Source organism: Neoarius graeffei, chromosome 10 (genome assembly GCF_027579695.1).
Source record: "Neoarius graeffei isolate fNeoGra1 chromosome 10, fNeoGra1.pri, whole genome shotgun sequence".
Taxonomy (NCBI): Eukaryota; Metazoa; Chordata; class Actinopteri; order Siluriformes; family Ariidae; genus Neoarius; species Neoarius graeffei.
In genome coordinates, this window is record NC_083578.1 from 86,901,985 (window position 1) to 86,915,265 (window position 13,281).

Genomic DNA, 13,281 nt, shown 5'->3' on the forward strand with positions numbered 1-13,281 from the left:
TCTATGATTCTGGATCTGAAATAGCAATGTTATAAGGTCGGCTATAACATAAGCCTAGCGCAATTCATCCTACACGATGTTCGTCATTTTTAGAGGAGGCTGAGCCTCCCTCGTTGTCTTAGAGCAATCGCCCGTGTTTGAAACCCTACCAGCTGACTGATCTGGCACGCTTTAATTGTGCGACAGTAATGATGTAAATACCAGCGCGACGGACTAGTGTCCGAAAGCGTTTTTTCATTTTACCAATGAGCTCACTATATAGTTGTAGCAAATGTTCTAGGTGGGTGGAGCACAGAAGCACGGCAGGCCAGAACTGAGTTCTCAAAAACTCGTTTATTGTAGCTTTTAACTACACACATACACACACGGACGCACACAAGTATCCAGGTTGGGGAGTAGCTCCCTTCCTCCGCTCTCCCTCTCCTCGTACAGGGCGTGGTCACTGGGAAGACACACAAACACAGGTTAATTCCCGTCAGGTGCAGTGATTCTGCCGCTTACCTTCCCTGACTCCGCCCTCCATTCACAGACCGACGCTTGACCACGCCCCCGCTGCCACAATAGTCCTCTATATAGTAATTCCCTATGTAGGGAGTAGTGAGCGAGTGAGCAATTTCAGACACAGGGCAAATCTCAGTTCACTTCCTCTTGCTGTGTGTTTGTGTTTTTCGTTTTTTGTTTTTTACCGAAAAAGTGATATTTTATGATGTGAAAAAAATGTGACGCTGTAACCATAACACTCCTACTAGTCCTATCTAGTATTGGGTAACTAACTAACCTAGCTTACTGTCTAAGTTTGATTCTCAGTAATATACATAAAATGACCGAGGGCAGTTTGTGCGCCATGTTCGTTTTCTTTACCCCGCCCACCCACCAGCACAACTTGCAACCTGATTGGTCAGGTGGTGTTTAAAAAAAAAAAAAAACGATTGATGTAATTTGTCGCCTTCATGAATATCTCCATGGTGTGTATGGTTATTGGTGTGTGTGTGTGTGTGTGTGTGTGTGTTCTTCGCAGTGTTCGGCTAAGTGTGGCATGGGGCATCAGATGCGCTCGGTGCAGTGTGTGTCGCACACCGGCCTGCCATCTCACGAGTGTCCAGAACTGCTTCGACCTGCCTTCATGCAGCAGTGCAGGAGCAAGTGTGACCTCAGCGTCCCCACGGACAACCCTGAGGGTGAGAGGTCAAAGTGCACATTACATGGTACCATTCGCAAACACATTCGCACACATGCACAACTCAGAGATGCCAACATACACGATTTGGGTGTAGCAGCTACAGATTTGAAGCACAATTATGGTGCTACGTGTAGACCTGATAATAATGTTTTTCAACCGGTTTTGCACATGTATCGATCAAATCAACATATTTTTGCCGTTTGGAATGTTCCACGTCATCGTTTACACTGATTTGGATAATTCCGTGAATTTCCGTATCCTTCCGTTAGCTGTGCTGTGATCGTCTGAGAGGTGACTTGATTCATGCTCTCAGCCAATCACAGTGCGTGCTAAATGCAGTGCTCACAGTAGTGATGCGTAGTCGTCTTCCTGGAAGCAAACTGTCTTCGTCGGTCGTGTTCCAGAACTGAAACTTTGGCTTGCTCTCACAAACTAGTGTCAGGTGTAATTCATTAAATGTTGTATGGATGGGCATCTTTCAGTATTGACTTTATGAAGTGAAGTCCAGTGTTGGACTGGTGCCCAGTTCAGGAAATAAATGCAGTTTTAATTTAGTTGTTATTGAAAGACCTAGACATAAATCTTTTGTCTTTGGCTTTTGTTGTTGATCGTGATGAAACTACTGAAATACTGTATTACAGGACAAGCTCAGTGATCTGAACCCCTTTTATCTGAACATCCTCTTAGTTAGCCAGACTTTTTCCCCAGAGAGTTTGGATAATTGAGCTTATACTGTACAGTAAATCCTGTATTTATTTTCCTCAAAAAGTAGCTCAGAATGGCCTGGATTGCATCTCTGAGCTTCCCTGAAATGTGGTTTCTGGGGGCCTCGGCAGCCCCCAGACCCCCGGCCTAATAGGAAGCCTTGCTTTGCTTGGCTTCAGCTCGGCTGAGCTTGGAGATGCTACTCTTTTTCATTTGTCAATGTTAGCATCTCTGACAACTAGGGGTGATTTAACATACTCCTCCTTCTTGCATGTTTTTGGAATTTGGGAGGAAACTGGAGAACTCCGAGGAAACTCATATGGACACATGAAAAACTCCAAACTAAGCTCAAATTATGAGTCTGTCTGCTTGTCTGTCGGTTAATGCACTGGGTTAACAAAAACACAAAAACACACACACAAAATCTCCTAATATGGTTTAAGGATGCATTTTTGTCTCCTTTCCCCCCTGCAGAGTGTAAAGATGTGAACACAGTGGCATACTGCCCCCTGGTGCTCAGGTTCAAGTTCTGCAGCCGCCCATATTTCCGGCAGATGTGCTGCAAGACCTGCCAAGGACACTGACCTCCTCTCTCTCTCTCTCTCTCTCTCTGTCTCTCTGTGTCTCTCTCTCTTGGTCTATCTATCTGCTCCCTTGCTCTCTGCTTTCCATGCTCGGAGTGCCAGTCCTATGCCAGAGAGACAGAAAGAGAGAGAGAGAGGGAAGGAAGGAGGGAGAGAGACTGTGCTGCTGTCCTCCACTCTCCCAAACCAGCTGCTCTGGTGCAGTTCCTGTGAATGTCAGATGGTCAGAGAGAGCTTTGTCTTCTATTAGTTGTCCTGAACATGGTGCTAGTTCTTATTTCATCCATATTTCAGACGGAATACTTGGGTTGGTCTCAGTAATAGCTACAGCTGAGCACAGGACTGCACAGATTACTGCTTTTCCCTGCTTATAGGTTCATACCATTTATAATAATCTTTCCTGTATGGAGTCATTCTGAGTCTTAAAATATCTTACGTAAAGTACAGAAATTCGCAACCCGTATTTCAGCCGAGGAACAAAGTTACAAAACTTCCTTCGTCTGGCTCAGAATTTTGTTTTCTTAAATTAGCTGAAGCTTTGCTTAAAGAGACAGAAGCATTTTAGAGATTCGATCCAGAGATTATAAAAGAAGTCTTAGGCTAAGGTCTCACATAGCCAGAATCACTTCACAGTAGACCTTTCAGGGGTCGACTGGCATGCGTTCCAGGCCCTTCCGTTGGAATGCATGAGAGCCGAGGAACTACCTTGACAACCGGGAGGGTGTGGCTTCCATCCCCAGAAAGTCTGGTTGTGTTGAAAATTGCCGTGGATCAAATCAAGCGCTGGATAAATTCAACCGTCGCAACCGTGAAGGCATCCACGAGCATCCTTTAGGCATACCTACGTAAGGCTTACATGGACTACCAGGGGTTACATTAGCAATCCTTCGCAATCAGAGCTCAAAATGTTCCTGGAACATGTTTTCCGTCGCTATTGTCATGGCTACCGTGGCTTCATTTGCATATTTCTTCTTCTTTTGGTTGCTCCCGTATGTTCAGGGTCACCACAGCGGACCTGTTCCTCATATTTAATTTGGCATAGGTTGCTTGCTGATGCAACCCTCCCCAGTCTAGCCGGGCTTGGGACCAGTGCTAAGTATGCCCTGTCTTGTCCAACCCCGGGTGGGTATTTTACCTAATCTGCATGTCTTTGGACTTTGGAGGAAACTGGAGCACCCAGAGGAAACCCACACAGACACGGGGACAACATGCAAACTCCACACAGAAAGGCCCCCGTCGGCCATGAGGTTCAAACCCAGGAACCTTCTTACTGTGCGGCAACAGTGCTAACCACTACACCACTGTGCCGCCTCTTCGTTTGCATATTTACTCCGCCCAAATTTATGCGACAGATCACCTCCAGAATCCGATAGGCCCCAGCCCCGGTTCTCACGGCTCAACCGGCTATATGTGACCTTAGCGTTACCGAGATAAAGTGCTTAATGAAGATGAATGAATGAGAAAAGGATTTGAAGGTTATACGGTGTATCCGAAAATCAAAATCTTGAAATTCTACCTGTTTAAATGTCATTGAAGTTCATTGTGAATTCATCAGATGTACAATGTTTGAGTTCAAAATTTCACATTTCAAAATTCAGCGCATCAAATTCCGATTCGGCGAATCCTCGGCCGTTAAAGTCGGCGCTCAATCAAATTTCAATTTCAGATTGAGTTAATGTACATACAAAACATAAATTATATTTGACGCAGTTCATCCAGAGAAATTCAGAAAATTTAATCCATTCATTTTTAACTTGGCCAGGGTTTGAAGTGGATCCGGAGATTATCCCGGGATCACCTTCTGGATGCATGAAATTTCAGATCAGCAGGATACAAATCCAATTTCTACTGTCACAAATATCATTCCATTATTCACTTACACAGCTCTTGGTTTCACACAGCAGCCATCGAGCTCTAGGTGATGATCAGGAACCGTATTTCAATCATCAATCGCATTTTATTAAAAATGTAAAACAAGGATGTTTCTGTTCATCCAGGCTTTTAGACTGATGAGTGCAATTGTATCTCATCAGCATAGAACCTTGGTGTTGTCCAGGAGCCTGGATATACTGTAACCCCAATTCACGGTCCCAGACTCTCTGCATGGAACATTCAGGTGTTATTTATTTATTTATTTTCCATTTCCTCTCTTCTGTCGCTCATAAACTCTCATAAGTCATGACATAATGTAAGGAAAACCCCTGAACTGTGCAGTGCTGTGTTTAAAAAAAAAAAATGGACCACATTTTTCACTGTTTACATCATCTCCGTTTCTCTTTTTAACACATTTCTTTAATTAGAATGATTTCTTTGTTCTTATTAAGAAATTTAGCCATCTGTACACCATCTGAAATCACATCATACATACAAGTGGCAAGTAAAATGATATTTTAAAAACGTTCAGCCAAAAAAAAACCCTAAACATTTTCTCGATATTTGCACAAAGTTCCTCTTTCAAATGTATTCGATCAACCAAGAAATGTTCACTTCCTGATGTTTTGTAACTGAAATCTGTCTTACTTAAAATAATAGTTAAAAAATAATTCCAAATCCAGTTCTTCTGTGAAGATAAACAGACGTGCCGACATGGTTTAGGATACGATAAAAACAAATCAAACTTCACAGCGTAGGTATTGGTACTGGAATGAGGAAGGTGGGTGGAGTGGAGTAGAGTGGCTTAAACACGTACAGTACGTTAACGATTATAGCATTATTTCCAGATACACTGCAACCGTGCTATAACGAACTCTTACTATGAATTTCCGCATATAACGAACTAAGTTCGTGTCCCCACCTTTAGTGACAATGAATCGGAATCTTCAAAAAAAAAATCAGGGTCACATCCATGTGTGTTGGTGCTCAGAGAGTGCGCAGCGCCATTAAGACTAATGACAGTACTCTGCACCTGTTCCAGATTAGAGTGCAATCACAGCGTGCACTTATAAAGACTCTTGAAACACACAGACTTGGCGAAATATACACACTGTACCGAGAGTCTCACATTACCAAGCCTTATATCTGTGTATTGCCTTTCTGGTTCTGACTTTGTTTTGTTTTGTATATTTGGACTCTGCCTTTCGTCTTTGCCTCCGCTGTTCTGTTTGTGCCTCGCATGACCATCGCCCATTTCACGACCTTGCCTTCGTCTTACATGTTTTAACTGTTTGCCTGCCTGTTTGTAAACAAACACTCTTCCTGCAATTGCATCCATCATTCGCCTGTTTACATGACACACTGAGTCATGTGCTCCTTCTTCCCATCGATAAAAGGATGAAATGACTGCTGCCACTGCTAAACTTAACACCTAGTTAAACCGTACCGGCGGTGTTTTTATACCCCCAGCCCCGTGGCGCGATGTAAATGACATCATCGGTGATTTGCAACAAATGAATGAACTGAATGGTGAAGATTTAGAAAACGTAGCGAGTCAGTGGGTGGACACTGACATGATATGATACAAAGGTAACCCCTGTCATTTCCATAACAGACGAAGAAATCATCGCCTCCGCTCGTGATCCTTTAATTCAGTCAGTGAACCGCGATAATGACTCGGAAGGAGAAATTAATGATAGGGAGAATGTGACTATAATTTTGCATATAATGCGAGTGTTTGGTGTGACATTTCAGTATTACGAACTATCTGGACGTCGCCCAAGGAGTTCGTTGTAGCGGAGTTGCAGTGTAATTATATTCTTGCAGTGTAATTATATTACAAGTGTTATAGTAATAGATGAAAATGAATAGTTTCGTGGCTCAGATCTGCTGTATTCTTCAAGTCAATTTTGTATACTTATCCAAAGAACCTTAACATTTTGATATCATCCATCCATCTATCCATCCATTTTCTTCTGCTTATCCAAAGTCGGGTCGTGGTGGCAGCAGGCTAAGCAGGGTATTCCAGGCGTCCCTCTCCCCAGCAATGCTTTCCAGTTCCTCATAGGGGATCCCAAGGTACTCCCAGGCCAGATTAAATATATAATCCTTCCAGCGTGTTCTGGGTCTACCCCGAGGTATCCTCCCAGTTGGACGTGCCCGGAAAACCTCCAAAGGAAGGCGCCCAGGAGACATCCTAATCAGATGCCCAAACCACCTCGGCTGACTCCTTTCGACATGAAGGAGCAGTGGCTCGGCTCCGAGATCCCTCTGGATGTCTGAGCTCCTTACTCTGTCTCTAATGGTGAGCCCAGCCACCCTACGGAGAAAGCTCGTTTCAGCCGCTTGTATCCGCAATCTCATCCTTTCGGTCACTACCCAAAGTCCATGACCATAGATGAGGGTTGGAACGTGGATTGACTGGTAAATCAAAAGCTTTGCCTTCCGGCTCAGCTCCCTCTTCACCACGACGGTCCGGTACAACGCCCAAATATATGCGTCTTTATATCAATCAAGAAATTTAAACATCAGTTATTTAGATGTCACATGTTGCATCGATTACAGTACATCCTGTCTTCACTTTTAATCAAATTGGGTGTAAATGAGTCGATACACTTTTCAAATTTTTTGTGTAAGGAAAAAACAAAACATCTTGGCTGATCGACTACTTTTGGGATGAAAAGGAAAATTGTGGAAATAGTTTTTTCTCACTCAAACTACTTCTTTAAATCATTTAGTTGTTAAGTTTTATGGCCTGATCAACCGTTCAGTATAATAAGCTTCATAAAACCGTGCTGTTATGGTCTGTAATGTGCTTTTATATATACTGTAGACTGTATCACCTCTCTGTGGTTGTATTTTGGTAGTCCTGATCTTACCCTTTGGTCTGGGATGGTTATGGGGCGTTAATCCGACCGCGATCTCAACACATCTATTATTATCACAACACTAATATAGCTGGAGGTCATGAGTCATCGACGCCTTATACTGTGACATTCGGGTGCATTTTCACACACCAAGCATTTTAAAAAAGGCAGTGTTCATAGGGCTACACAACTGCTGCATAAGCCCTTTATGACTTGATGTACCCATGCATACAGTGGTGCTTGAAAGTTTGTGAACCCTTTAGAATTTTTTATATTTCTGCATAAATATGACCTAAAACATGATCAGATTTTCACACAAGTCCTAAAAGTAGATAAAGAGAACCCAGTTAAACAAATGAGACAAAAATATTATACTCGGTCATTTATTTATTGAGGAAAATGATCCAATATTACGTGTCCGTGAGTGGCAAAAGTATGTGAACCTCTAGGATTAGCAGTTAATTTGAAGCTGAAATTAGAGTCAGGTGTTTTCAATCAATGGGATGACAATCAGGTGTGAGTGGGCACCCTGTTTTATTTAAAGAACAGGGATCTATCAAAGTCTGATCTTCACAACACGCTTGTGGAAGTGTATCATGGCACAAACAAAGGAGATTTCTGAAGACCTCAGAAAAAGCATTGTTGATGCTCATCAGGCTGGAAAAGGTTACAAAACCATCTCTAAAGAGTTTGGACTCCACCAATCCACAGTCAGACAGATTGTGTACAAATAGAGGAAATTCAAGACCATTGATACCCTCCCCAGGAGTGGTCGACCAACAAAGATCACTCCAAGAGCAAGGCGTGTAATAGTCAGCAAGGTCACAAAGGACCCCAGGGTAACTTCTAAGCAACTGAAGGCCTCTCTCACATTGGCTAATGTTAATGTTCATGAGTCCACCATCAGGAGAACACTGAACAACAATGGTGTGCATGGCAGGGTTGCAAGGAGAAAGCCACTGCTCTCCAAAAAGAACATTGCTGCTCGTCTGCAGTTTGCTAAAGATCATGTGGACAAGCCAGAAGGCTATTGGAAAAATGTTTTGTGGGCGGATGAGACCAAAATAGAACTTTTTGGTTTAAATGAGAAGCGTTATGTTTGGAGAAAGGAAAACACTGCATTCCAGCATAAGAACCTTATCCCATCTGTGAAACATGGTGGTGGTAGTATCATGGTTTGGGCCTGTTTTGCTGCATCTGGGCCAGGACGGCTTGCCATCATTGATGGACCAATAAATTCTGAATTATTCCAGCGAATTCTAAAGGAAAATGTCAGGACATCTGTCCATGAACTGAATCTCAAGAGAAGGTGGCAGCAACCCTAAGCACACAAGTCGTTCTACCAAAGAATGGTTAGGGAAGAATAAAGTTAATGTTTTGGAATGGCCAAGTCAAAGTCCTGACCTTAATCCAATTGAAATGTTGTGGAAGGACCTGAAGCGAGCAGGTCATGTGAGGAAACCCACCAACATCCCAGAGCTGAAGCTGTTCTGTATGGAGGAATGGGCTAAAATTCCTCCAAGCCGGTGTGCAGGACTGATCAACAGTTACCGCAAACGTTTAGTTGCAGTTATTGCTGCACAAGGGGGTCACACCAGATACTGAAAGCAAAGGTTCACATACTTTTGCCACTCACAGATATGTAATATTGGATCATTTTCCTCAATAAATAAATGACCGAGTATAATATTTTTGTCTCATTTGTTTAACTGGGTTCTCTTTATCTCCTTTTAGGACTTGTGTGAAAATCTGATGATGTTTTAGGTCATATTTATGCAGAAATATAGAAAATTCTAAAGGGTTCACAAACTTTTAAGCACCACTGTAAACATTTTAAAATCCTTACTAGCATTTACTTTTGGTGCTAGGTGTCAAAGACTTTTTGTTCATTCAGACGGCAAGTTGACATAAGAGTTTGGTTGACGATGTTAGAAAGCTTCTATGTGCTATGTCACTTTCCGGCTTGACTTACGTTGGAACATTATGACAGAATTATGACTCCATAACAATTCTATAACTATATCTATTATAACAGTTCTGGGATGTCTGAGTGACATAACGCTACGTGATGTTAAACATGAAAACCAAACTGGCTCCGAGAAAATAGAAATTAAAAATTTTATTTTGAATGATGGTGTCATAATTGTGTCATAAGTGTTCATAAGAATCGTATAAATGATTAAACGTACAGAATCTGTAATCATGGTGAACTTAATCGTGAAACTTAAACCCAGTTTAAGAAACGTACTTTACTTAAGGGTGAGAGATAATATTCATAACTCTGTTATAACAGTGTCATAGCTGTCCATGTTTTATACAGCAGGTTTTTATGTCAAGCTTATTATCTCTTAATGCAGAAGTGTAACCCTTGTATAATTTATTTAATTAACCTCACATGGTCAGTTATGTCACATTATAGCCATTATGAAGTGTACTGAGCTACATAATCAGCTGACATAACAAATGTCTTTGTAACTTGACTCAGGTGTGACGTCAACTTGACATTAAAATAGAAAAGTATTCGGTCTTCACGTCAGCTGATGCTTAAGCGTTTATAAATGTTTATGAAGGTTTATGTTAGTTGCCATTAAGGCTTAACAATGATGTTATAACTGTTCAACCTAATATTAAAATTAAAGTAGTGTTTATGTCAGCTGACACCTTTTACAGTAAACATTCATCAAGGTTTATGCAGGTTTAAACACTATAAGGTGTCATAAAGAGTTTATGCAGTTGTTTTGCCACCGTAATATTCAAATGACAGTGTTTGTCAGCTGACACGTACTGGAGCAAGCATTTATAAAATGTCTATGGAGGTGTACATCAGTTGTCATAAATGGCTTATGTAGTTATGTCACCTTGACATGAATTTAAAGCAAATAGTGTTTGTCAGATGATCGGTATGTAGGAATAAACATGTTTATGGAAAAAGGATTTATATATGTTTATATAGGTTTATGTCAGTTGTTATAAAGGATTTATATAGTTGTTATGTCACCTTAACGTTCAAATTAAAGGAAGCCGATTTAGCTAGCAGATGCTTATTGGAGTAGTATTTATAAATGTTCGCGTAGTTTTATGTCAGCTGTTATAAAGGGTTTATGTAGTTATGTCACCTTAACGTTCAAATTAAAGGAAGTCGATTTAGCTAGCAGATGCTTATTGGAGTAGTATTTATAAATGTTCGCGTAGTTTTATGTCAGCTGTTATAAAGGGTTTATGTAGTTGTTATGTCACCTTATGACAAAATGTAAAAAAAAAAAAAGTAGTATAGTATTTACCAGCTAACAGTTATAAATATTTGTATACTGTATGTTCAAGAGGTTTATGTAAAGGGTTTATGTCATGGAGCGCTATGAACACTACCGGTAATTGTTACCAAAAAAGTACAGCTGTCAAATTAAAGAGGAAAAAAATGCTAATGAATAAACTCGTTACATTCAGGGTGGAAAAAAAATGTCCCTGTAGAAAGTTTATATTTATAAATATAGAAGCATTTTTTGATAGCTAGGAACGCGAATAAAACGAAACGTCTCGTGCAGCGGTGAATCACCGAGACGTGTCGTCTGATCGTGAATTGTTTTGTCACACAAAAGTGTTAAATTTTGTTTTGTAAACAGCGAAGTGTGTTTATCAAACAACAAAACTCGTTTCATGCGAGGCAGATGCGAGGAGTTGTGACTCATGGCCGATGTTTTTAAACAGCAATAATGTCCGAAAGACACCCTGAAATATACATACGTGTGTTTATAACCTTTTCTCGTAGCCAAACAATCAGATTTACAGCTTTAAAGCGATAATCTGGCCAGAAATGACATATTATTTATATCGTTTTTCCATCACCGCAGTGGAACTTGACCAGCCCGACGTTTGCTTCTTTGCTTTTGCACTGGAGCGCCGAGGCTAATGTTGCTAACAAGTACAGGAAGCCTATATCCACCAGATTAGCATAGGCTACATTTGGGGTAAGGAGAAAACTAAAATCATTTCTTTTTTGCTTTAATACACTAAGCACTGGAGAGAGTTAGTCAAAAATTAGCGTTAGAAGAGCTAAGCATCCTCGAGTGTTACGAAGGTGCTTTTATAAATGAAAGAAACTGTTGTTGTTGTTGTTGTTGTTGTTTGTATTTTCTGGTTTATAGTGACACATATATGTTAGCATTCTTTTTTTTCACATTAACCTGATGGTATGCCTGTTTGGTAACGTTTTACGGGAAGTTTATGGGAAGGTACAGTACAGTTAGTTTGGTGCTAACATCACACTTCAAACTCCCAAAGCTGCGAAAGTAGAAATTAGCATTAGCACTAGCATCAGGATTAGGATTAGCATTAGCATCACTATGCCAGCAGCTGCTTTTATGTGGTAAATCAGCATAATTTTTTTTTTTTGAGATTATAGTCATGAGTTCTTCATTAGGAATATGCATACATATACTTACACACACATTTCTAATCCTGACTGACAGATTAAAGGTGCGGTATGTAATTTTAGGGCTTGCTGCTTTTCCTTCCAATCAAGTTGAAAATAGATATGCGTCATAGGGGAATGGGGTGGAGCTGAGTAGCTTTGTTCTGATAAGGGGCAGGGCTTATTTTCAGGCTGTAAAAATTTAAACATAAGCCTGAAGCAAATTGACTAGAGCGATCTATGGCATAGCAATATTGCATATCAATTGCGGTATGTTCTAAAGAATCTGTGAAGATATGAGAAGATTTATGGTTTAGAAACATTTTTTTTTTAAATTACAGACTGCACCTTTAAGGTCAGGTTTTATTTTTTTATCAAGGCACTGAACTGTGGTAACACGAAAACTACACGACACTACATCACGAGGAATCCTCATAGAGACATTAGGAAAAATACAGATGTCTGGTACAACAAAAAGCGAGGTGTATATTGATTTATTTCTCATCAGACAGTTTCCATGGTGTGTCTTATACTCTGGAGAGAAATATCATCCAGGAAATACAATAACGTTGTTTCCCGTCTTAATAAAGTGACGTATAGGCTTTCACGAGTGCTTTAAATCTGAGAAATGATCTGAGCTGTGACAGGCTGCTTTCCTCATCGGCGTTAAACATGACGTAGCAAGGTTTTCAGTTTTGTGGTGCTTTGTAATGGTAATGGTGCTATTTCTGCTATTTTCTTTCATTATCTCAAGATTAGTACTTTTGTATTAGAAACTTGCTTGAGGTAAGAAGTAACATGAGAGCTAAAATATTTAACAGAAATCTATGTTATCCGTCAAATTATTTGTGGAAAAACCCGTACATAATCAAGTCATGATAGATCCAAAACACATGGCTGTTATTGTTCTTATTGTTGATGTGACAATGTTTTTTTTCTTTCTTTTTTTTTTCTACTTAACATGTTACACTTGAAGCGTGTTGATTTGACTCATATTAATAGACACGGTCAGACATGGTTAGGTTTAACAAATGTTATGTTTTTGTTGTCGTCATCGTGTTTAAAATGCTATTGAAATAACTTTGTGTACTGTAATGTATGTATATGTCCCTGAATTTTATGTAGACCAACTAAAATGGAAAATAATACGATGAATAAAGAAAATAAATCGTGTATTGTGAACAGAGGAAATTTGCCCTGTGCTTCCTTTTTTGGTATTCGATTTCAAATGAAATGTCGTTTATTTGTCAGAGCTCTCAAATGATCGTAGTGTTAATAACCGATCCGATGAAAAGAGGAGTACAACTAATTTATTTTAATCTTCTTACAGTAACATTTAGATATCGTGTCAGTCATGTTGTTACCGGTTAATTACAATACTTACAATAACGCATAAGTAGAAATACATTGATATATTACTACTTTATTTTTACTAGAAGTCCAACTACAATTCATCCACTTGAGTACTAAAAGTACTAAAGAATCATTTCTAAACATTACAGTACCAGTATTACATTTGTAATATTCATAATATAATGTATAAGACCATTTAACAGTTATTCGACAAAATCAAGTCGTACATGAGCTGATGGCCAACGAGGCACGTAGCACCAAGTCGGCTATAATCCATGTACGATGAGATTGAGTGGAATAACTGTTTTATTC

General features: G+C 40.0%; 1 protein-coding gene across 1 annotated transcript in view; it reads left to right on the forward strand.

Moving 5' to 3' along the window:
• Positions 1 to 7,454, forward strand: part of adamts10 (ADAM metallopeptidase with thrombospondin type 1 motif, 10) — a 175,576-nt gene extending 168,122 nt beyond the window's left edge. Inside the window, exons 24-25 of the mRNA XM_060932511.1 lie at positions 1,019 to 1,178; positions 2,360 to 7,454. Coding sequence (XP_060788494.1) covers positions 1,019 to 1,178; positions 2,360 to 2,469 — 270 coding nt within the window. The 3' untranslated portion in view covers positions 2,470 to 7,454. The remainder of the gene's footprint in view (positions 1 to 1,018; positions 1,179 to 2,359) is intronic.
• The last annotated feature ends 5,827 nt before the right edge of the window (positions 7,455 to 13,281 follow it).